At 41.7% G+C, this 26,208-nt stretch overlaps 1 protein-coding gene across 4 annotated transcripts in view; it reads right to left on the bottom strand.

The window, feature by feature from the left end:
- BABAM2 (BRISC and BRCA1 A complex member 2) overlaps nucleotides 1–26,208 on the bottom strand; it is a 362,799-nt gene that overhangs the window by 14,680 nt on the left and 321,911 nt on the right. For 3 of the 4 annotated variants that reach the window (XM_011370731.2, XM_011370732.1, XM_023536946.1), the window contains one exon: nucleotides 13,904–14,057. The exons of the other annotated variant lie outside the window; for it this stretch is intronic. In XM_011370731.2, the coding sequence (XP_011369033.1) occupies nucleotides 13,904–14,057 (154 nt within the window). The remainder of the gene's footprint in view (nucleotides 1–13,903; nucleotides 14,058–26,208) is intronic. 4 annotated transcript variants of the gene reach the window in all.

The following is a 26,208-nucleotide window of genomic DNA, read 5'->3' as shown; positions in this document are numbered from 1 at the left end:
TTGCAGGCCCGGGGGCCCTGATAAGAGGACTGTCCAATTCTATGCCTTGGATTCCTTATAAATGCATCTAGAACGCAGGTCTGGAATGCGTGCCACTAGGATGCAGATTTTATACATTAGAACCTTGTTTGGACTGGCACTGGGGGAAAAAGATCAGAAAGATTGGTTCTTTCCTAGTCTCTGCATTTTTAAGGCATCTTCAGGCCCCATTCCTGTTTTTCGCACCAGAGCCACCTACCTACCCTACCACTTTGAGCTACTTCTGCCTCATCCCACTGCTCAGACTTAGAGACTAAGGCAAACACAGACAGACAGGGGGTGGGGGGCGAGTTCAGGCAGCCACACAGGTTCTCAAGGAAGCATCTGGCTCCCTTTGCTGTCATGGTTATCAAGCAGACAAACCGGCATTTTCTTCCTTGTAGGTACAAATGAGTGTCCCACTCTGAACCATGCAACTGACTTACACAGTCAGACTTACACAGCGGGGGTGCCTTCTTTCCAAAACTGGTAGGCACCATGGATGCAGAGCCAGCAGACCAATGAACAAATACAGGCATTAGCAAAGTAAACTCTGAAAATACAGCAAAATAAGCCCCTACCCTTTGTGGATTTCAACAATCTGAAAGTATGCTTTGTGTTGTGACTACTGTAGGGCAGAGAGAGGCCCCCCTCTACTCAGCTCCTTACTAGTCAGCTCAGGAGCCTCACCTGTAAAAGAACAGCCATAAGTTCAGAAGTCATAGAAAGTTGGATCTGAAAACCCTAAAGATTATCTAGTCCAGGGATCAGCAAACTTTTTCTGTAAAGGACCAGATCGTAAGTGTCTTTGGCTTAGCAGGCCATATACTCTGTCTCCTACAACTCAGCTCTGTCCTTGTAGTGATAGTGGCCATGCTCAATATGTAAACGAATGGGTGTATCTATGTTCCAATACAATTTTATAAAAACAGGCAGCTGGCTATATTTGCTCTCAGGTTATTGTTTGGCAATTCTTAATCTAGTACAACCCTCAATTTGCAGAGGAGGTTTAAAGTGATCCCTTTACAGTCAGAGGTCCCACCCAAGACCATCCAGGACCAAGACCTGCATGGGTTGGTGGGAGGAACAGAGATGCTACTGCCAGCCTTTGAGCCACCAGCACAGAAGGTCAAACTAGCTACTGGGATCACTGGAGATTTTGACTAACACATTTAACTTCACCAGAGAGGGCCAAAATGCAAGTGGAAAATCGCAGATTAAAATCTAATAGGACTGGGAAAGACAACACACAGAGATGTAACCATCAGTTATAGCCTCATAAGTATATGTTGCTAATGTTCAGTTGGACTCAGCTGGACTCAGACACAGTCTTAAAATGTCTCTGGTGAAGGGCTGGTAAAAAGGAGAAACAAGGACCTGGAAAGCCACTGGCACTTGCCTGTGAACAATATGAGAAGAAAACAGCAAATTCATTTTTTCCAGTCAGCAGCTAGTCAAACATCTCACAGTACGTAAATGGTCAGAGAGGACAAACCCTCTTGTCCAGGGCTGAGAACAGGTTGTTTTGCTGTCAAGCATTTTCAAAACAAGTTTTCTTGGTCTCATGACAGGTTGTGGCAAGAACAAGAAAATAAAAAGAGTAGAAGGTCCCATGACCGCTGCCCTGGGCTTCCACGTGGGCCAACTCTGCCTGCACAGTCAAGTTTGCTTTCAGTGTGTGCAGATAAAGCTGGTCTTAGGGCTAATACCATCTCTCCAGTGATACCATTAATAAAGTGATTCCTCTAAGAACTCTCTGGCAGCCAGATAATCATTCTAGTCTGGGCAGAATAGGCCAAAGTCATTCTTAAGCCCAAGGGCATTATTCTGCTCAAATCTATGCCCTGCTTTGTTTTAATTTTCACCTCATGTTATGTGGGCAAATTATTTCTCTGAAACTGAGGTTAAAAGCCATCTGCTCTGAGGTGGATTTTTCCATCTCAATAGCAGAATACTTGGTCAGGGTGGGGCAGAGATCAGCAAGGAGGCACTGATGGGGAGGGCCAAGATTAAGCTGGCCTTAGAAAGTGCCATGAACTCCCCACCAGCAGTGATATTGCTCCTAGGAGCTTAGGAGACTCAGCCTGAAGGACAGGGTGAGTGAAGCATGAAGCCAAAGGACATGCAGGCAAGTGAGGATCTGGAGACCACCGATACCAAGCAATACAGAGAAAATGTTCAAAAATCAACCAACCAGTGTGCTAGGAATTCTCAGACGCCCTCGGTTATTACTGAAGAACCCAATGCAGCGGACCCAGACTCAAGTTCAGACTCAAATTGTGAATAGCCGTGTGACCTTGGGCAGTGCATTTTCCTCCTCTGGGTCTTCTTTGTTTCACTTCCAAAGTGAGGCAGCTGGACTGTCCTTCTAGCTCCCATACTGTGATCCTCAGACTCGCCAGTGTGGGGAGAATTTGGTCAGCTCCCATCACGCCTGTTTGGCCGCCTCAAATCACTCACAGCACAAGGGACGGCTACAGTTCCTGGGAGAAACCCTGTGAAAGAGGGCTTGCTCTTACTCCGTGACACTAGTTACAGAGCACCGAGGCTCTCTCCCTTCTGCCGACTGTCTGCGAGAATGTTCTGAAGGAAGAGGGCCACAGGTCTGTGAAGACGGGTACGAGACATTCTTCCCCGCTGTGCCCCCACACACGCGGTGAGCGTGTCAGCACTTACCGCCTCTACCCAGGGAGTGGTCTGAAGGCGCTGCCAACGTCTGCCGTGCACCCGGCCTCTGCTGCCCGAGAGGGCAGACTGGAAGGCAGACGAGTCCTCCTTCCCCAAACAGGCAGACAGACTGTTCCGACTGCTGAGCTGTCCCTCCACACAGGATGCCCACAAATTTGAACTTCAGATAAACAACAACAATGTTTTAGTATAATGATGTCCTAAACACTGCATGGGATATACGTATACTAAATTATTTGTTGTTTATCCGAAATCCAAATTTAACTGGGCATCTTGTATTTTCAATTGCTAAACTGGCAACCCAACTCTGGAGAACAAGAGCGGGTCTCTGAAAGCATTGGGCACTGAGGTGGCAAAGAAGGGGCAAAAGGCCCCAAGACAAACATTCCTTGATAGTGTTCCAAACATTAACAACAGTTACCATTCGCTGAACACCACAAATATGTCTGAGATTTTACAACCATTATTGCATTTAACAGTCACGATGCCCTGCGAGAGGGGACTGCTACCCTCCTGCACGGATGAGAAAACCAGTGTCTACAGAATTAAGGAAATACTACGAGAAAGTGGTAGAACCAGGATCTGCATCCTGGTTGGTCTGACTCCGGGGCACACGTTCCCTCCACCCTGCGGAACCTGGCTATCTGCCTCCTGTCACCCCAGGCTTCTCGGCTCCTGGGCCTCTGCGCACTCTGTCCTCTCTGGCAGGAGCGTCCTTCCTCCATCTCTGCACCTCGGAGCTGACCCATCCTCCAATGGCAGCTCCCTCAGTCTCAGGAATCAGACATCATACCCTTTCCTCAGGACTCCCACTGCATTTCACCTGCACTTGGCACATATTTCTATCTTACGAGAGAGTTATTTATACAGAATTTTCATCACTTCTAGTTCAGTGAAGGGAGGGGCTCTACCCCACATATCACTGAACATGGTGCTGATAACTACTTTGAACTCAATAAACATTTGCTGAATGAATGGATGAATGAATGGGAAAAATGCTGGTGATCTTGGTAGAACCTAATCAGAGTGGCTGCCACTATAAATCCACACTGGGGCCCGCCAGACCTGAGTGTCATCCAAGGCAGAAAGCCCAGAGACATCAGTTCTAAACAGACAGCTGGGCTCAGCTGCTTGGCAATCAATCGGAGGAAGAGAGGCAAGGCATTATAAGGGTAGAATGCCAGTCTAAAAGTTGGGAAACCTGATGCAGATTCTCAGTTCCTGCGCTAAGTTACTCTGTGACCTTGGACAAGTCACTTCACTTTGGAGGGCCTCAGCTCCATAATCTGTAAAATAGGTGTAATCTCATAGGGTTGTTACGAGAATGACAGGAGTTAAAATATGTAAAGCATTTACAGCTGTGCTGGTGCAGAATACGTACTCAATACACATTATTACCATCTATTAGATGCTCAGTAAGGACTGGACAATTCGTTATTATTTATTTTCATAAAAACAACAGAGCCTCCTTGCCTTTACATATATGTTCCCCCAAATTTTACTTTTCTGGACACCTGGCATGATGACAGTTTATGGATTATCTGATCCCCAAAATGATCAATAATGGAAAATTTTGATTTTCTAAACTTCAGTTGTGATTTTTAGAAGAGCTACAGAGCTTCCTGCTCTGCAATTCTGACTTGCACTCAGTGGACTGCGTAGTTAATACCGTGGACGGCTCCACTGTCAGAATGGAATCTCAACCACTGATGGATGGACTGTTCCAAAAATCAATCAGCGGGCTTTGTAGTTGGGGCTCTTCGAAATGGGTGGATGAGTTTTAACACTTGGAGAGCAGCAACCTGTGTGTGTGTGTGTGTGTGTGTGTGTGTGTGTGTGTGTGTGCACGTGCACATACTCTGCATATAGTATATACAGCTCTTAAATGTTTGCAGAAACCATTGACTCTTATAATCACGGCTGTCCTAAAGACTGTTTTCCTGACGGCCATGGCGTCTCTGCCTGGCAACTTGGTCCTGACCAGCCAGGGCACACAACCACCTTTTCTCCTCAGAAGTGACTATGGATTAATGACTACCCTACACCACTCCAGCCTCACTTCTGCTTTCTTGGTTTCCATTTTCCATTAGGCGTGACTAAGCACCAGAGGTTCTGTGTGTCTGGGAAGACAAGAGTCACTGGAATTTTTCATTCTCTTCTCAATGTGCAGCCTCCCTGCTGGTGCGGAGGCAGCTATGAAGCACTGTCTCTCTTTGGCCTACTCCATTACAGTATCCCTTTTCTTCTTTTGCATGTTGATTCTAGTAATAAGTTCGGCCACAGGAATGTTTACCTCCCCTTGAAGGTACTCAGTGCCAGGTCTGTATACTCTCAGAAGAGCTATTTCTATTCAAGAATACCCTGGGCTTTCCCCGTGGCCACAGCAGCCCTCAGCCTCCAGGCTGAGCCACTAGGAAGAAGGCTCCCATGCCAGGCCACTCCACGGGTAGGTGGATGGGTACGTGCATGCAGAATCGCTAACCTCCAGCCCTTGACTCCACTATGCTGCTCCCGTGAGCAAGGGAACAGGAAACAGGCAAGTAAAGGTAAGAGGTCAAAGGTAGCTTGGGCTGGGCCATGGATCAGTGATCAGGGGCAGAGGGTTCTAATCTTGGTACTGTATGGCCTTGTACGAGTTCTTCCAGGAAATGAAAATGATGAATGTCAAGTCTATGCCAATCACTGTGTTAAGGGTTTTACACGAATTATTTCATTTAATCCCCACCACAATGGTTAATGCTTACCATGCTCAATCTTGGCTGTTCTAGATAATCTCTAAGGTTCCTTCAATGTTCCATGTCCTGAGACTGGCCCCTAATGACCTTCCCAGATGCATTTCTGCATGGTCACACAATTTACCTCTGCTATTGGCTGTGGAATTCGCAGGTCAACGGAGTAGTGGTAACTGCCCCAATATCTGCTCCTGTTTTTGCTCACCTATTTCTATTTTAAGTCACGAATTTAGTTCATTTTCACAGGTGGCCCCTGTGCTGCATGATCTGACAACAGACAAGACAGAATCCCATTTCTGCAGAAGCAAGGCCTCTGCTTGTCATTAATGACGTACACAGAGTGGATGGCTGATTGCTCTTTGATGCTGCCCTTTTTTTTTTTCTTTCTAGAATTCATGCCTTAATGAGAAGTGATAGAAACAAGCACTTGGCCCTCCTGCCTTGGCTGGACTCCACATCACACATGACAGCCCCGAGCAGCCCTGGCGGCACCTGTCAGAACCCAACACGCACATCTGAACAGTCAAGCCTAATTCCCAAGAAGCTGTTTTAACTTGACATTTGAAAATGTATTACATCTAGAATTATTTTACTGGGTGTGTGTTTGGGGCATATGTGTGCACGTTCTTCAACTGAAGTGTTCTATAAATATCAGATACGGGTTGTACAAGAAAGCACCACGTACATAGTGTACTTAATTCCATTTAGTAATGTTTTCAATTTGTGTCTGACCTCTGGCAACAGAGATGGATTTTTTCCAACATGAACAAAAAAGTATGCTAAACTACCTTAAACACAATTATTACTTAAAATCCCAGAAATCAATGAGAGTTTGGTGATCATCGGCTAATAGCCCGGTACTTTCAGATGAGGGTACTAAGGCCAAGAAAGGCGAAGTGTCTTTCCCAAGATCACACAGAGAATTAATAATGACGCCCAGATGAGATCCAGGTCTCCTAACTCCCAAGCCACTATTCTTTGCATTTTCTTTACTTATTGCATGTTTCCTCTTCCAACAGTTGAAAGGCAACTCTGATTCCATTAGTGTATGTTTCTACTTTGGTAGACTGAAAAAAATCCAAAACCAACTCTTCTACCCTTTCCTTTCTGACTCTATAAGACGCCCGTCTATTTTTCCAAGAAGGAAAATACATGACTATAACTCACAAACAAGGAAGTAGCTACACTTGGTTATACTTGGTTATCACGAATATTTTCCCAGTGGCTAAGAGGAATAATTAGAACCCAAGCCTGAGCACTCAGTAGCTCTTACAATAGCATAATTGAGTTAATTTCCCCGACAAAGATGAGTTGACCTTACAGTTATTCTTTCCACGTGCAGCTTCTTCTGGCGTGCATGACCGAAACCAGAAAGTAAACCCTAACCCTGTTTTCCACTGAGAAAGCAGGATGGATGGGGGAGGTTCAGTCCTTGAAAGAGCCCTCACAGGGGGCAAGGAATGCAATCAAAGGACAGCAGGAACACAGACGGAGGGAGGGCCTGTGGAAAAGATGGTCTGCGGGGTCCTGTCAAAGGGAGTGAGGAGTCTGAGCTGGGCTGTAAACGCTCTGTGCCTGGTACAGCCTGAAAGCATGGTAAGCAGCTCACTCTGGGATGAGGGCTGTATTAGCAGTAATTGATGGCCAGGCTTTTTAATGGAGCTTATCATTTCACGGCAACAGATGTCAGGTTCTAATAAATAACATGTTCTCTCTGACCTACGCAATTTGGAGAGGATGCCTGGACGTCAGGCAGATCTGGATTCCTCCCCGTCTCTGTTGCTCTCTCTTCTGAAAGCAAAAACAAACCATATCTCTTGAAGATCCTTTTCAAAATGATTCTCTTTGAGAGTTCAAGGATCCTGAAATGCCATGTTATTTATTTGCTGTATTTTCTTCTTCACAGCTTCTCTATTTCTAAACCCCAGGAGGGATGGCTGAGCTTGCCCGTGCGGGGCCCCAGGGTGTGCGGGTGAGTGGAAAGCTCTGGTGACCTTGGGCCTTTCTTGATCCCTGGATGGGCTCACCCTCACTGGTTCCCTTCTGTCCTCTCAGGGTACTCCGATCGCCCAGGCTCTGCCGACCTGGGCCTGGAAAATTCCCTCCTCTCTCCTGAGGGGAGTTCGGCTAAGACGAAGCTGGGATTTTTTAAAGGGAACTATTCCTAGGAAACTCATGGCAAAACAAAAGATAAAAGAAAACCCATGAATCATAGCTGCAGTTGGGCTTGCAGGTTCTGTCACCAAGGTCTGACCGCAATGGGCCCCCTGCAGCAGAGCTTTCGGGGAGCTCGGTCCTGGCTGCTCTGTCTACCTCAGTGCCCTCCCTGTTGCCAGGTACCCTTCCTGCTCAGAGTGGCTCAGCTGTGCAGCTGCTTCCCCTTGCAGAGGGGCTGCGGCGGGGAGCGATCACAGCTGGCCACAGTTCCTACCTTCCTGGTCATCCACATACCCTTAGGTGCCAGATGGGAATTCCAGAAATACAGAAATAAAGGGGAGCAGTGGGGGTAGAGGAGGAGGAGCCGGCTGCAAAGTCCTCACCAGGGTTTTCCCTAACAGTGAGCGAGGTCTGGATACCCCGATTCCAAAGCTGGGCCAGCTGGGGATCCCTCTGGCCAGCTTACCAGGCACAGAAACTGCCTGACTCGGCAACTAAACCACAAGAGAAACAAAGCATAATTTGAGCTGCACTAAGAAGCTACCTACCAACAAAGGAGCGAAGAAGTAAGTATCTCCTGGAGAAACAAACACATACATAGGCTCACATTATAACCACTTACATTTCATGAACACCCCCTCCCCCAGCCTGCCCTTAGTCCCCAAAGTATTCTCAGGTCTCAGGGCTCCTGTGACCATGCTGTGAAGTACCCTCTTAGAACCAGGATTTCCACACTGTGCCCCCTGGCATCCTAGGGGTCCAAAGGGGCCTCAGAGGCCACAGTAAGGGGTACAAATCGGGTGGGGACATCTACCCCTTCTCTTGAATCAAGGAGAGGAGATTTGTATTTATCTGTCTTATTTAGAGGACTAATGAATAAGGCTGGACTGAAGCATTTAGCAGCTAATGAGAAGTTTGAAGAAAATGGTGTCTTTGAGAATATTAAGGTATCAACAATGAAAAATCACTGAAATAGTCCAGAATGTACCTTTTAAAAAATTTTCTTGAAAGTTATTCTGCAAAGACAGTTGGATGACAAATAATAAAAGCATGAATGGTGAAGAGCAACATGTGGGGAATCACAGACCGCTTTGGGAGCACTTGCATCAGTTTCTAGATAAGAAAAGAGCATCTTTTTTCTAACCTTGAGGCAAGAACGGAAATAATATGATTTTAGAAGGTTCATGATGAATTACTCCCATGTGTTGACTGAGAAGATATTTTGGAATATTCTTCGGTGATTCCATTATATAATAATTTAATGTGTGACGAGCCATTGCAGTAGGTGGTTCTGGGGTTAAATTCTATTCTAAGAACCTACTTAGGCCTCAACTTGATACTTTATACAATGAAATTCATGGAAGACTCAGTCTATGTAATCACAGATTTATCAGACTAGACAGGATTACAGAAAATCATTTGATTCACTCTTCTAGATACATCTAAAACTATGTACAAGAAACCAAGTAGGTAACTAGTGGGTTCAATATTTTTTAAGTGATAGTTGGGTTTATGTAGATTAAACAACTGAAGGGTAGATTTTTTCCCACTTTTCAAACTGGCTGGTGCCGGCATCAAGTAGACACAACCACAGGTGATAGCAGCCTTGGATGGGGCAGCCTAGAACTTAAGAATTTCTGGCCAAGTCGCCGAGGTTAGTAAACTGTTTACTGGGGTGCATGTGAAGACAGCAATGCTGACTTTGCTAACTTGTAATTAAAAATCTTTTCTTCTCCAAGGGAAAAAAGAGCTACTAGAATTTAGTAGTAATAGTGAATTTAGCAATGTCACAGGATACCGGGTTAACACAGAAAAATCATTTGCATTGTTATCCACTAGCAACTAGTAAGTAAAATCTAATAAAATCATCCCAATCAAAATCTCAGCAGGCTTTTTTCTTGAGTAGTAGGAGGGGCTGGAATTGGCAAACTGATTCTAAAATTTATATGAAAATGCAAAGGACCTAGGATAGTCAAAATAATCTTTAAAAAGAACAAAGTTGGACAATTTACATTTCCTGATTTTAAGCATATTGGTATGCAAATAGGAAGATGGATGGAATAGAATAGTGTCCAGAAATAGACCTACTCATATATGGTTAAATTATTCTGACAAAAGCATGAAGGTAATTCAACAGGGAAATAAAAGGCTTTTCAACAATGTTGCCGGAATACCGGGGTATACATAAACACGAAACATTTACTTCAGCCTCTACCTCATACCATACACAAAAAATTAATCTGAGGTGGATAACAGACATAAATGTCAAACCAAAACCAAAGCTTCTAGGAAAAAAAATAGAAGAATCTCTTCATGACCTTCTGGTAGGCAAATAATTATGAGGACATAAAAAACTTTAATGTAAAAGGAAAACACTGATAAAATAGATTTTATTAAAAATAAAAATTCTCTGCTCATCCAAAGACACTGTTAAGAAAATGAAAAAGCAAGGCACAGATTGGGAAAAAATACTTGTAATATGTATATCTGACAATATACAAAGGATTCTTAAAACTCAAAAATCAAAAGACCAACAATCCAATTAAAAATAGGCAAAATTTGAACAGATACTTCACAAATGAAGATATATCAATAAACACATGAAAAGATGTTCAACATTACTAATCATCAGGAAATCAAAATTAAAAACATAGTAAGATATCACTTCATCACCTCTAGAATAGCAAAAATTAAAAAGACTTGTGACAACAGCAAGTACTGGAGAGGATACGGAACTGGAACCCAGTATATTGCCAGTGGGAGCGTGAAGTGGTATGGCAACTCTAGAAAAAACTTACCAGCTTCTTATTAAGTTAATAGTACACATACTCTCACTTCTAGGTATTTACCCACAAAACTGAAAACATGAGTCTACACAAAGCTTATATAAGGATGTTCATACAAGATCTATTCATAAAATCCCCAAACTGGAAACAACCCAAATAGGCACATGCAGATGAATGGATTAATAAGTTATGGTATATTCACAGAATGAAATATTAGTCAGCAGTAAAAATGAAATTCCATTATTACAGATAAATCTAAGATAATTAAACTGAACACAAAGGCACAGAAGAATATAATCTGTATTATTGCATTTATAAGAAGTATCTAGAAGAGGAAAAACTAAGACACAGTGATAGAATGAAACAGTGCTTGTCTTGGGGGGCGAGGAGACCAACTGAGAAGGGGTAGAAGGTAACTTTATCAAAACTCCATCAAAAGATATGGTTAAATTTGTTAACTTCGTTGTACGCAAATTAAAAAAATATATATTCGATGCCGTTGCCTTTGAAGAACTCACAATTAAGGAAATGAAACATATATAAAGATGTGAAAAATCAAAGAATACTACAAAAGAGATTTCAAAGCAGTATACGACCAGCAGCCAACCAAGCCTAGGATAGGAAGAGGGGAAAGAACTGCCTGCAAGTTAGCGTGGATGGGGAAGACCACAAGGAAGAACGGTGAGTAGATTGGAAGGGGCAGAAGGAGGCAGGAAAGGGGTGAGCAAAGGCACTGTGGGACAGAAGCACAAGCTCAATCCAAGGGTCCCTCAGAAGTCCACTCATTGACTGACTGTTCATATCAAGACCATCCAAGAGGGAAGAGTACAGGCTTGTTTTACAGGATGATGTTCAGAAGGGTTACTAGCTCTGCCCAAGGCCACAGAGCATAAAAGGTTAGACCTTGGATAGGAACTGGGGCATGCATGATCCCAAAGCCTGTGCTCACCCAGTACAGGGTATTTCACTTGTGAGGATAGAATCTGCTGGGCAGCCATGAGCAAGAAGCACATGCCTAAGGAAAAGCCCGGGTCAGTGCCAGTAAGTGTTCTTTTTGAGTTCATGTGTTTAAAATTTTGCTCGACAGGAGGGAATAAACAACTGACTCCACTCAAAGGGCTCTACTGCTGTTCATAAACCATGAGAGCGGTTATGTCATGGGCAGAGCTCTCGAAGTGAATTACAGCCTTTTACGCACTGTGTGCATACAATATTTTCACATGACAAAGAAACAGGGCGTGTAAGGAATGTCACAGTTGACCTTTCTCTCTTTCTGTCCTTTCTCTCCAACTTTCTCCACCAATCTCAAGTCTGTACTGCAGCATAGCTGTACGGCAGCATAGCACCCTGGTTGTGTTTGTCCATTATCCGCCTTCTGACAGAGCCCAGGCAAGCCATGCGGTTCAATTTAAGAAGGGAGCTTTAAAACTATTTCTTCTTCCTAGCACGAGCTGCCGGCTTTCTCTTTTATTACATTTAAAATGGATCCATCTTACTACAGCAGAAAGCAGATTTTTTTCAATGTTACTTCAGATGTTTTCTTTAGACTGGTGTTAACATAAAGCAAATGTCTCTTGCAACTCTGAACTGATCTGTTAAGATAAACAGGCTTCACTTACGATATTCCTATAATGAAATCACAGGCTTGTGGTCTGCAACTCCTTACAGATTCAATTCATACACTAAAATGTCTACTCACACACACACACACCCCAAGATAGCTTTGCCATGGAAACCACAAAGACACATCTGGTTCAGACTCCACAGCACATACCACAAATAACAGCCCATCTTCTAAAGGCAGATCTTATGTAGACACAAGGAAAGCTCAGAAAATTAAAAATTGCAATATTTCAAACATAAAACTTACTTTATAATCTTTTTTCAAGTCCATTTCAAGATATATTGTCTTAATCATTATCATTAGTTATATTTGCATATTCTTTTTTTCCTTGAATAGAATTTTAGACTTGGGCATCCTGACAAATAGAGGGAGAAAGGGCACACTGCAGTTTCAGACACCAACAGCTCTGAATTCCACAGATGAACCTTGGAGGCCTGGATTTCTAGAGGAAGCCACTCTGTCGTTACTTAAAAGAGCTCCAATCCTGCTATAAGTGAACGTCTTATGCAAGAGAAAGTATAGGAGATGCCAGGAGGCACCCTGGGAGGCAGAGAGGTCTCAGGGAGGGGGAGGCAAGAGCAGAGTCCTACTAAACAAGAACATTTTGGGTCTGAAAGGGCAAGTTTTGTTAGTAAGTACTTTAAAACTGTTAGATGTTTGATATGATAGAGGCTTTGATCTCTCCGGCAGAGCTATAGATTCCAAGAAGACATGGACAATTTCTAATTTGCTTATCTTTGTACCCCTAGCATGGAGTACACTGCCTAGAACATAGTAGATGCTCAAGAAATACTGGATGGCCGCATGAAAAGGATACTTAATGGATATTCTTCATTTGTGTGAGTCTTTGGATCTGATCATCCTTCAGTTGGGATCACAGGTAGGAACATATGGCTCTTCAGAGTAATAAAGTAACAACCAGCTGTCACTCTATGATTTACTTTTGGAAACAATGATTTTGATCCACTGTTGCTTCAATCTAGGAGGCATGGTTCATGAAGACTGATGTTCCAGATACTAACGTCTTAGCTATAAAAAACACTCAGCATATTTCTATATTTACCTATTTGATATGACTGGTGAAAGCTTTCCACAGGGAGGTTCAGGTGTAATAGCTGTAACTCTATAAACTCCCGACTCTAGCTAACTTCGACCTCTGTCAAATTCCCAACTTACTTTTACAGAGATTTTAATAGTTATAAGCTATTTGTGTAGCCATTTATTCAATCAAGGAAGATGCGGGCCCTACCTTCGGCAATGGCTGCAGAGATAGAGTGAGGTATATAATTCACTCTGTTTATACAAAGACATTACAGTTCCATATGATAAACTAGGTACTGGATCTATTTATTGACTACGAAGCAACAAACAAACAAACAAAACCATTTAACTATTTGTTTACCGCCAGCTGAAATTTTCCACATTTTAACAATAAGAAAGTAGCTGCCAACGATCTCATCATCAACACCTTTTATCCACTCCAATTCCTATTTAGTATTTCTCTAATCTAAATAGAGAGGTAGATTTCTGATAAATCTTGTAATCCATTAAAACAAACAAACAAACAAACAAACAAAAAAAAACAATGCCATCTACCTGATGAGAAATAGTTTTAAAGCTCCCTTCTTAAGGGGATTGGCAAGCTTTTTCTGTAAAGGGCCAAATGGCAAATATTTTTGAATTTGCGGGTCATATGCTGTCTATTGCAATGACTCACTCTGCCACTGTAGCATGAAAACAGCCATAGAAAGGAAGTAAAGAAATGGGTGTGGCTGTGTTTCAATAAACCTTTATTTACAAAAATAGGCACAGGGCAGGATTTGGCCTGTGAACAATAGCTTGCCAACTAGATAAACAAAATATTTTTACCTGTAGGAAATAACAGTGGATTCACTTACTTTGCTCTTTTGGCCATTTCATTTCCATCCCATCTGGGGCTGTATGGGTAATTTTTTTGGGCCTGGGAATAAAGCTGTCCACTGTTGGTGAAGTGATAGACGGACTGAAATGTGAGAGTTGGCTGGTCTCGAGGGAAAAACAGGGGCAGGTCGACTGCAAACACAGAAGAAAGGGAAAGAAAGTTAGGGTTTAAATGCATCGTAATACGTTTTTGTTGTTGTTGTTGTTAAATCTGAATGTTATGAGACTCTATTTAAACCTGAATACTGGTTGAAGCCTAGGTAAAAGGTACGGAGAGAGGGACCAAGGGACAAGGTGCTCTCCCTGCCTTCAGAGTTTACAGTCTAGGTCGGGAGGCGAATCACACAGAAATGAAAATGTAACCGACATGAGGCCTGGTGTGCAGGTGCGGAAGGAATGGCATGAAATGGCTGCAGAAGCTGAGTGCTCCCAGTCACCTGAACTTCTCCGAAGGCACGTACCTCGTCCAGTATTCCACAGCAGAGTTAGCTGTCTACCTACATTAAGTCTCTATTATACCATAAACTCTCCAAAGGTTGGGCAGTGTCTTCCTCACCTGTAATTTGGTGGAGGAAGTGGGATGGAGGCTATTTGTCAAGAATGGACTTAGAAATGGGATCTTCAAGAGGGCAGATAATAATCTCTGTTTTCTAGGCTATAGCAACTAGACCACCAGAAAAAATAGAGTTGTTACTTTACTTCCAACCAAGCAGTGAATTTTGATACTCAGTAGTTTCGAGTTTTTCCATATGTTACCACATATACCTTTTAAACCAGTGGGAGCGCCTTAACAGAATGCAACAGGGCGCCACATATGTCTACTGTTAACGTATAGACTGACTCTAATCTTTGCTGATAACAAGTATTATGTGCTTTAACTGTTCATTTTGGGGTTCTTTCACTCCATTTTAAAAAAGAAAATGACATTTTTTAGTTGAGGCAAACCATCATTAAAAACAGATTGTTTCAATAGCACATTCCTCGAGGTATGTAATGTATATTTGTGTGAATGTTGTCCACTTCTAGGACAAAGAACAGGCAGGCACGTGAATGTATCAAAAATAATAAGAACAATGTGTACAGGATTTTCTAGCTCTACAGAATACTACTACATACTTTATCTAATTTGATACTTATAACTCTATGAAGCAGATATTATTTTCATCATCTTTATTTAATAGATGAACAAACTTGAGACTCCAAGAGGTTTATTAACTTATTCATGCCATAGCCGGGCAGGGGCAGGACTCAAATTTAGTCCCGTGATTTAAATCCTCATCTCCTTTTACTGGGCCACCTTGACTTCTGCTCTTAAAGATACTGGTGTAACCTGCTTGCCACACACTCACTGTGTCCTAATTATAATTTAGCAAGTTCAAGTGTCTACTGTGAAGGATGTACAAGGTTCATCTTTCTGGCGACATGAGGCAAATACACACACACACACACACTAGATAGTTATACATACATTTATCACCATGCCAGTTTAGGGTGACATTTGACTTGGACTAGACTCTCTTAGCAGCCAATATGATGTCTTGAAAAAAAAAAAGTTAGGTTTGCAGAAAACTTAAAAAAAAAGAAATAAAAAACTGTCCAGTGGTAGGGCCTGTTGACCTCTGCGTGCATCTGACACTGACTCAGTGCTGTAGGGGGTTTCTACACGTGAATCACACCACAACCAAAGAAAAGGGGCAAAGTTTTGAATGTCCACCCTTTAGTCACATTTTCCACCTCAATGAAGTCTCAGTGTCTATCTGTGCCAAAGCAGAGATTTAGTAACATATAGGAATAATACAATATATGAAAAATAGACTAATTCAAATGATAAATAATTTAATTCAGAAAACTCTTTTGAATCCTTTCATATTACAAAGCACGATCTGTAATATCTTCAGTCATTTCAAATACTGCTTTTAAAAATAGGTTTATATCTTTTCTGATTACTCCTTTTATTTCTTCTAATTAATTGTGAAAAATGACTGTTTACATTATATATTTTATATATTTATAAATTTCCAAATATAAAACAAGATTTGGATTAACTCCCAAATAATCCCTAATAGCATTGGTAAAAAGTATGTAACATGAAAGCTTCCCTTTAAAAAAGTAACAATTTAAATGATAGAAATCAATGGCAATAATTTATAAATTTAGAGCAAACATAGTCACCAATCAGTATCAAAGTAACAAAGACAATACCACAGGCTTCATGATTCCCAAGCTACCAGCTTTTTCTGGGCTTTGAAATGCATTATAGTTTTTGTTCCTGTTATTTTGTTTCACTGAAAATGAGTTGCTGGTATTTTGATATGTTGAAAATGATTTTCCCACCTAGTTCTGAATCATCCACTCTGTCCCCCTAAATGCTCAATTAGTATCAGAAATAATTCAAAATGTGAATGCAAATTTATTTACCTAGGCAAGTGTGTTGTTCTGATTTAAAAAAAAAAAAAATTGTCAGCCAGCTATACGCTGATATGTACTATGATCCCACAAAAGCACTGATTATATGATTATTTCTCCATGGAGATTTTTCTTAAAAAGCATAGTTGAAGCCAGTATTAAAATACTGAAAACAGTGGCTGGGTTATTAGGGGAGCAGGAATGGTCGGAGTACTTCAGAAATAAAATCATTAATCTACATGAGAAAAAATTAGAAAAATATAAATATCTGGCTCAACTTAAGTTGTATCCTGTCTGTATTAGCAGTCAATAAAAGAATGGCTTCTTTAAAAATGTTCTGTGCATAAGAAGGAGTTAATAAAAATATTTGTGACAAATACTTTGCATTCTTCTTGTAAGAATGATTTGAATGGTACAAATTAGTCAGAACTGAAGAAACACAAAACCCGTTTTCCTTATCCCCAGTGTTTCTGTCACCTAACATCTGCCGGTGGGCTAACTCGTGTTTTTCTGATGCACAGTAAAATAATGACTTCGGGCCTTCAAACAGCTAACTTGCTCTGAAGAAACTTCCGGGTTCTAAGCAGCTTGGGCCCATAGTTTCAGCTATATCAAAATCTGCTTCCTTAGAAACCAACACACCCACTGGCCCAGGTTTGATTCCTGGAGTAGAATCATTCCATTTGGTTCAGTTTACTCACTGCTGGTATTATTTTGACAACTGCTTTCTATTTCCTTCTTCCTATATACAAAGATTGAACTTTGGTCAGATCTCTTTATCCACAGAAGGGATGGTATCCTCACTGGATCAGTACAATCTCAATAACCATTTTTGAAGCATTATTTTCTTCAAGAACTTGTTGAAATAGCTGCACCCAAGCACTTCCAATTCTGCACAACCTGGGCAGTGCGCAGGACTCCTCTGCAGGGCTCTGACGCCTGGCAGAGGGCAGGGAATAATGAAACGCCGCACCGCCTTGCCTCGTGCTGGACAGTCGCTGCGGTGGCAGTTCCACTAGTCACGTTCCCTGAGCTAGTGGTGCCTTCCAGGCAATCACCTGCCACGCAGCTTTGCGAGGGAGCTGAATGCTGCCTCTCTCTAAACCATGCTGGGTTCCAGATGGACAGATGGAGTCTCACCTTGTCTAGTAAACAAGCTTACTCGCCCCCAAATGCTCCTCCCTCACCATGCGAAGACTTCATTAAGTTGTACTGAAGTTCACAAGAAACTCCTTACTTCTTTAAAACTGCAACAATGGAAAAATGACTCTGAATGGTCAAAAGAAACGTGACACTATGTATCTGATCCACAGGACAGCTGTCACACACTCACTCAGAACCTTTTAGACACATTTCTAAGAAGTTTGATTACATTGTTTTTCCAGAAATCTAATTATGGCAAGATGAGGACAAGGCACATTGACAGCAAGTAGTGATAACCAGCAGTCTGACACAAAGGAAGGAGAGAGAATAATAAGTAACGGCTGACTTAGGAATTCAAAAAGAATTCTTAGGAATTCCTAAGAATTCCTAATTTTTGTCCAGTGTAGGGACAAAAAGCCCCATCATCCGTCACGCTATGGCCATCCAGGAAGGGATGTTCAGCCCCAATCCAGGTAACCATGGTAGACACTCTTGGTTACCCACCCAACAGCCATTCCCCACTCTTCTTTTTTATGGGAAGAGCCCCACTCCCACTCCCCACCCCGAAATTGCTGGCTCTCCAGTCTTGCAGCCTTCCACAGAACCAAGAAGGGAAATGTGATTCAGTCCTGCCAGTGAGACCCAAGGAGAAGTCGGCTGAGGGTCTTCTGAGAAATACTTTCCTCTCTGATTAAACACGTATAAGGAGAAGCGCCCGCTCCATTACTGCCTTCGATCTTATCATGTGAGATCTCGAGGCTTGGAGCTGTGCTCCTATCTTGTGACCAGGAGGGGACATCAGCCCGACATCACTGAGCTGCCGAATTCATCATACCTGGAGCTGCCCGGCTCCGAGTTTCTTGTTATGTGAGACGATTACGAGTCCGAACTATTTAAACCTTTTTTATTCAGGTCTCAGGCTTGTAATCAAAGGGATCTAAAGAAATGTTATTTCTTGCAGCTTCTGTTCAAGAAGGCAGGATAATTGTATAATCTATTTCAGAAATATTTCCACCAAGCATGGTTAAAAAACATTCAAGGCACATGAATAGGAAAGTTTTAGTTGTCTGGAAAATTCAGTTATGTGGGACAGTTCAATCCTTGGAAATGCCAAACAAATGAGGGGTTAACCATAATTGCTTCCCTGGGAGTCACATCATCAAATACTTTCATCATTATTCACAAGTCAGCCATTATTTCATTTCTCCAAAACTTCAAACTATATACTCCTGAGCTTTTCCCCCTGTGCTCTTGGGTTAGTAGGGAAGATACTCATGGACTTGCTGTGTAGTGGTTATGGTTATGTTCCTATTTCCAGGCCTCTCAGGCCTCTCCAGTTCTTCGAAGCCTCATTAGGAGATAGTTCTCGCCCCATGTTGACTTGTTGTAAACTCCCCCTCCAACGGTGACTCCATCGGGGGCTGACTCTTCCTAAGAGCAGTCTGTATGCGGCTCATTCCCAGGCTGCTCCCACAGTGGGCGCACAACCAGTGAGGGAAGTCTGCCATCTATCTATTCACTGACCACCCCAATCTTACTAACTGCACACTAAACCTTCGAGACACAAGGGTTCTAACCACTAGAAAGTTAAACACCACATATCCAAAATACTCACAAGAAATGTAAAAGTAAAGTTTTCCATTTCAGAAGTAGTCCTATTCAAGTCATCAAAAATTTCCTTTTACCATCATGGCCTTTCATTTAAGTGACAGGGAAGACTAAATATTAACCAGATTTTGTTAAACTAGTTTCAAATTTTCACTATCTTTTGTGTGATTTGATCATGTAAACAGGTTATCTTTGGGGTTTTGATATTACCAAAATGAAGCCTGAAGATTCTTGAATTTTGCTGTAAATTCTAAAATGGGAGGAGACAGCATGGTACTGTGGAACAGGCACACAGCCTTTGATGTCAGATAAAATCGGGTCAAATCCTGGCCCCACCATCTATTAGTGGTGAGACCAGAGGCAATATACTTCGTCTCTTTGAATCTTGATTTTCTCATTTGCAAAATGAGGATAAGGATTCTTATCTTATAGCGTTGTTAAAAGGACTGAACAAAAATTGAGCAGCTACTAAATAAATATGCATTTCCATTCCCTACTCTCCCTTTTCCTTAGTTTTTATTTTTTAAATCTGGCTTTCTACAGTGTTTCATACATGTGAAATTTCTGACAACTAGAGCATAAGCCTTCATGGTGATTACATTTTAATTATTTTGATGGAAATCTTTCTAAACTTTGTACATAGCTTCATATCCCAGTAAATTTACTGAAAATAATTTAGCTGTTTCGTGATGATGGAGAACACATGAAAAACTCATTATAAGTGATAGCCTCAAGTGTTCAGAAAGACAGCTTGCTCTTTCACAAATGTGTCCTGAGAGCCACACCTCCAAACTGTTCACTGTTAAGAGCTGATGTACCTTTAGTGTGTGGTACACTGAGGTCCCCAGGGATACTGGGGGTGTGACAAGCTGTTTGGCCCCTGACTACAAACTTTCCCTACTTTATTTCTGTTTTCTTTTTCTACTCAGATCCTTTTTCCCTTTGTCATTTCTCACGAACGCCAACTCTGTCTCACTGTCATCTCTCTTTTTTGCCTCTTCTCTTTTTCTTTTGTCTACCTCACCCCACATATTTCTCAGCTTCTAAAGAGTCAAGTAGGGCTGACTATCCATCCCTAGACCAGAACCCAGCATGGAGCAGGTGCTGCACTAATGTGATGGAGTGTGAGCTCTGGGTTGTTTTCCTCAGGCACCGAGGAGATCATCTTCTCCTTTTGCTGTTGTTTGTTGTTTCCTTCTAGGTTTACACCTGTCTCAGGTAGCTGAAGTTACAGGAAATCTGGCCTCTGCTTGTATTTTGTACAGCAATCGCTGTTGAAGCACTTTATAAATCATTTATAATCATCACTTTATTAATCATTCCAACATCCAATGAGCTATTCACATAAAACCGCAAGACGACCTCAAGATGAAAGGGATGCCATTGCGTTGGCCAATGAAGAGCCATGTTCTCTCACCCTCAACCTACCCACATAAACGAACCAACATTGAACCAGCTGGGCTCCCCTCCCACAAGATCAGAGGTTCTCAACTGGAAGTGAACATCAGCATCACTGCGGAATTCACATTGCAGATGTTTGGGGCCCTACCTCATACCTCTGATTTCTGAAAATGATTCTGATACACCCCTCCAGGTAGGAATCACTGCAAAGCCTGTGAGCTCCAAAGGTTGGCAGCCATGAATTAGTTATCTTAGTATGCCTAGCACTAAGCACAGAGACAATAATTGTTTATTGAACTAAAGAAGAGGAGCATTTGAAGGAAATGCAAATTAAAACCTCAGTGAGATTCCATATCATACCATTAAATTCACAAACATTTTAAAACCCAGTAATACTCAAGTGTTGCCAAGGTCGTGGAACAATGGGGATTCTCATTCACTGGTGAGGATGTAAATTTCTATAGCTTCTTATACACTAAAAGTAAAGATGTACATATTTCATAACGTAGCATTTCCGCTTCTAAAATTCTGCTACATGTGCAGAAGAAAATAGGTAGGAGAAGGTTTGCTAGTAGCATTGTTTGTGATAATAAAAATGAAAAACATCTTAAACGTCCATTAACGGGAGGAGACTGGTAATATACACTTAGTGGTATATTCTTCAATGGAACACCTTACAGCAGTTCAAATGAATGAGCTAAGGCTACATGTTCTGACATAGATGAACTCAAGAACACAATGTTCAGTGAAAAAAGAAAGTTACAGAAGAACACTGTTTACTATGTACTTACAGAGTGCAAAAGCGTGCATACATCATTACACGCTGTTTATAAACATCTATGTAGTAAAAGTATAAAAAAGTGCATGAGAATGACAGAAATACCGAGTTAAGAACAGTAATTGGCCATGGGGGTAACAGCAAAAAAGAGAAGGACAGGAATGCATCAGGGAGGAACACTCGTGGGGTTTCAACCAAATTGATAATGTGCTGTTTCTTAAAAAAAAAAAAAGATAAATACATAAATAAACCAGAAGCAAAATATTAAGATGTGACTAAGGTGGATACATGGATATTCTTTTCTTAGATTCTCTATACATTTGTATAAGCTTTAAATATTCATAATTTAAAAAAATAAATAAAAAGAGGACACTGCTATTCACAGTAGCAAAAAACAATCAATATGATTCTATTTATATAAAGTTCAAAATCAGAAAAAAATAATGATATATTGTTTATGGATATACAGTAGGTGTAAAGCTATTAAGAAAATCAAGGGTATGAAAAATGAGAAGGGATTAAGATGTACAAATTGCCTGTTAAAAAAACAGTCATGGGGATGTAAAGTACAACCTAAGGATACTGTCAATGATATTGTAATAACTATGAATGGTGTCAGATGGGTACGAGACTTATTGGGGTGGTCACTTCGTAAGTTATATAAATATCGAATTACCACGTTATATACCTGAAAGTAATGTAATACTATATGTCAACTGGAATTGAAAATTAAAAAAAAAAAAAAAGAAAATCAAGGGTATGTCTAACAAAGTTCAGGATAGTGGTTACTGCTGGGAGGGACACACACAGGGCTTCTAAGATGTGACTTTTGTGTGTCTGTGTATTCTCTCTCTCTCTCTCTCTCTCATCCATCCATCCATCCATCCATCCATCCATCCATCCATCCATCCATCCATCCATTTCTATCATCCATCCACCCATCTGTCCATCCAATCAGGAAAAAAAATACCAAAGTTGTAAAGAAAAATGAAAAACAGAATAAAAAGGTACATAAAAACTGGAATACAGCTTACAGAGGTACCTAAGAAGAGGTTCATTCTCTCATGAGAATAGTCAGCTTGGCAAAATCGGCTGGTCAGATGGGCCCCTCCTGTCTGTCCCTTCTTTTCCTCCCAAATTTACTAACTAGAGAGAGAGTGTGCAGAGAAGAACAAAGGTGTCCATGCCCTTGAGCTCATGGCCTGGAAAAGGAGACCTGGAGAAGGTAAATAAGCTATCACAGTTCAGCACGTTAGGAAGATGGATGAAGCACGTCCGTGATGTCCGTGCAATGGAAGCGGGAACCCTGCCTGAGGGGAAAGCTCTTCAGGGGAGGTGGACTTTGAATAGGTTCCAGAAGGTTCAAAGGTGAATCAGAGTCGGAGTCTGGGGAATATTCAGTGAAGAGGGAAGAAATCGATAAAGCTTCAATACTGTGTAGACATAACAACTTTTGACCTTTTATTTGGCTCTTTTAATATCATACACATTCAGTTCAGAAAAGCCCTATTTTACCAATCTCACCTTCCTTCTCATGATTCTCCTCACCTTTGCACATGAGGACAGCAGTGAGTGATGCAAAGATGAAGGCAGCCAAGGCTGGCCTTGGGAAGCTCACAGCCCAGCTGCTCTCCCTACCTGGAGGGCCCTCCTTCCTTTCCTGGGTTTATCTGGGTTTCTACCCATTAAGACTCAGTTTGTAGAAAATATCTCTGTCCTAGAACTCTGAATGCTTCTAACTTAGACTCCCAAACAAGGCTCCCTCAAGGTTGGTCCTTGCTAGGATAAACACAGAATACTAGTGGCTGAGGCCGGGACCGAGGGGTCCCCAGTACGGGAACCTTTCCTTGCCCCAGTGCTTCTCTGTCTGCTTTCCACAGTACGACCGCCCGCTCATGTTTACTGGGCATACTCCATGTTGCAGGCCCCATGCGAAACCTGAGGACCCACACTTCCTGGAAATGGACGGCAGGCTGCGCTCTGCACTTCCTGCCTTTCGATGCCACCTGGTTTCTGTGTCCTCTGAGTTTGCTTCCCATTTGGATCCTGACATTTCCTCAGGCCTGGCTCCTTGTTCAGTCCCTTCAACCTGCTCTTGTTTCTGTGACATAGCCCAAGTCCCATCTTCTTCCAGGAAGCTTCCCTTGCCCGCTCTCTCACTCAGTGATTTCTCCATCTTCCACATCCACATCATCCAGTCTTAGTTGGATTGCCAGCAGTTAAGGGTATCTATCCTTATTTTATATCCTCCACATGTGCAACACTGGACTAGACACACAGTAGGTGGTTGATATACATCTAATGGTTGACTGGCATAGATCATAAAAGCTAGGAGATGTTGACTGGACTAGACATGTAAAAAAGGCAATGTTTTTATGAGATGCAGAAAAAATTCTAGCACGAGAAAACGCCATAAATAGCATTTAATATTGTTTTAACTTCTATCTTTATAAGAATTTAGTCATAATAAATCAACTCTTGGCCTGGGGGGGATTAAAAAAGAAATCGGGCTAAATTAGGAAAGAATTTGATTAAAAGAATTCTTAAATAAATTAAAATATATTCGAATGCGAAATCCGTGGCACTTAAAAACTGGGCAGAGTCTTTAAAGAATCATAAGCTTCTGATTAAAAAAAATTCATGGACAATGTACCAGATGCAGACAATTAGAAGAAAAAGACAAATTTAAAATTATTAAAGTAGGAAGATTGACATCGGTCAGTTTAAATTACAGTCTTGAAAAATTAGAACATCCTTCCAGGTACAAATTTGCAAATATTCTGACTCCTCCAAAGTAAAAGATGACTAATGTGGCTTTATGAAGAAAAAAAAAAATTCTGTAACTAATTTAGCTTTCGTTGTTTTAAAGGATCTAGTTATGAGCTTTATATTCTAAAGAAAACAGCAACAAATATCCAATTTGAAAGCATCCATGGACTATTACTACGAGCCAGCTCTAGGGAGGCCAAGTTGACCAAAGCTGGGTCGTTCTCCTGACAGTGCCAGCATGCACTTGACCTTCACTGTTCCCAGGGAGATGATAGTGAGACGATAGTAACCACCACGGAGTATGGGGTGGAAAGACTAAGGGCTTCTAGAAGGGTTATTAGACGGGCAGGGCCTTGAAAGACAACTAGGATTTTGACAGACAGTTGCATGGGGAGGACTGTGGCTGGGAACGGAGGGAGAAAAGAGAGGGAACAGCAGACAGGGGGCAGAGTATTGAGCAGTTGCAGCAGAAGAGAGTGAGGGACTCCAGGGTGATCAGGGTGGAGGGAATACAGGCCAAGAGGAGGGAACGCTGGTGCGGAGGGGCTCTGGATAGAGATGTTGAACCGTGGAGAGCTGTGAGCACAAAGCAAAGGAGTGTGGACGTTCTCCTATGAGCAGTGCTACCCTTGAACATTCCTAGGGGAAATATCCCACACCGCCCACTCCAGGGAGTCAGGCATTTTCCTATAGTTTAAATACCCCCAGCATAGAACAAATCCTCCAGGATGGAGAATATTTTAGAAAGTATGATGCATGAATCAAACATAAATTATTCTGTTTTGTTAGAGGAGAACAGTCATTTACTTAGTATGGGAACCGATTCTTCTTTACAAAATATCTCGTAAGACTTACTTGTGTGACTCCTACAGCCAAGAGAGGCTCCAAGTAGAAAGCCTTATAATGGGCCATTAGCAGTTTACAGGATCCTCCATTTTCTCTCAAACAGCTTTAACTTCCTATGTGGACAATCCATACAGTAGGGCCTGAGATTTGGGATTGGGTGTAAGATCAGGGTGCTTGGAAACCATGCCCCTCAAGAGTGATCATGTGTTTCCTCCTAAGACAGGGTTAGAAGCCCTGGTGGTCACCATGTCATTTCCCTGTGCAGAAACCTTCATTAGCTTACTTTTGTGTATTATACTTTTCAATCATTCTCCATTCCAGATTTATACTGTGCTGGGGTAGTCAAATTATAGGAAACCGTCTGACCCACTACATTAGGTGGTAGGAGATATTCTCCCTAGAAATGTTTAAAGACAAGCCACTCCATTCTTTGGTTGCTTTAGGGTCAGTTCTGTCAGGTGAGATGGACAGGAAATGGCTAATCTAGTTGACGCTGAATGTTTAGATGAAGAAGGCATGTGCGAGGTGGCGACCTAGGTTCCACTTAGTAGCTGTGTAACTTTGGCAGATTAACTGACCTCTCTGAGCCTCTCTTCTTATCCATAAACTGGGAAAACTCTAACCTCTGGAATTTAAAGAAAGCATGCGGGACAGTGTCTGGCACATAGAAAGTGCTTAATACATAAAAAATGGAGCACAAAGGAATGGTACAGTGGAAAGAATATGCTCTTTCATTTGTCAAAGGATTTGACAGATCTGGGCTTGATTCCTGTTCTGCCTGTTGCTACCTGGGTGACCTCGGGCAATTTACTAAAACCTCTTGAGTCTAGGTTTTCTCATCTTTAAAATGGGATAACATCCACCTTGCAAGGCCATTGAGTGGTTTACATTACGTAACATATATATGAATATTTGGCACGCAGCAGATATCCACTTTTCTCTCAGAAGCAATTAAACATACAAAACTGAGGGTATTTCTTTTTCCAACTTGACTTCCAGCTCAGAAAATACAGCCCATAGGTTAAAAGTAGCTATATCCTTTCAATAAGTTTCCAACTTAAGTTTTGCCCAATTTTTTATTTGATGCAAATTTAAGAGTCCTGAGGACCTCTTCACTTTTAATTTTATAATCGTCTTCCTTTAAGTTAAAAAACATCACAGCTCTGGAGAATCTAAGGTCAAGCTTTGCAGCAAAAGTTGACCAGAGAGCAGAAAAAATTTGAACAGAGAAACCTGATGAAATCTTAGTTAGACAATATTCTTTTGCGCTTAGAAAATGTAATACTCCCCATTCTTAGTAAAGGCTTTTCTTTTTCTTCTTTTTGCTAAACT

This window comes from Pteropus vampyrus, unplaced genomic scaffold (genome assembly GCF_000151845.1).
Source record: "Pteropus vampyrus isolate Shadow unplaced genomic scaffold, Pvam_2.0 Scaffold173, whole genome shotgun sequence".
In the NCBI taxonomy this organism is placed as follows: domain Eukaryota; kingdom Metazoa; phylum Chordata; class Mammalia; order Chiroptera; family Pteropodidae; genus Pteropus; species Pteropus vampyrus.
Note: the sequence above shows the minus strand (reverse complement) of the source record. Positions and strands in the feature narration are given on the sequence as shown.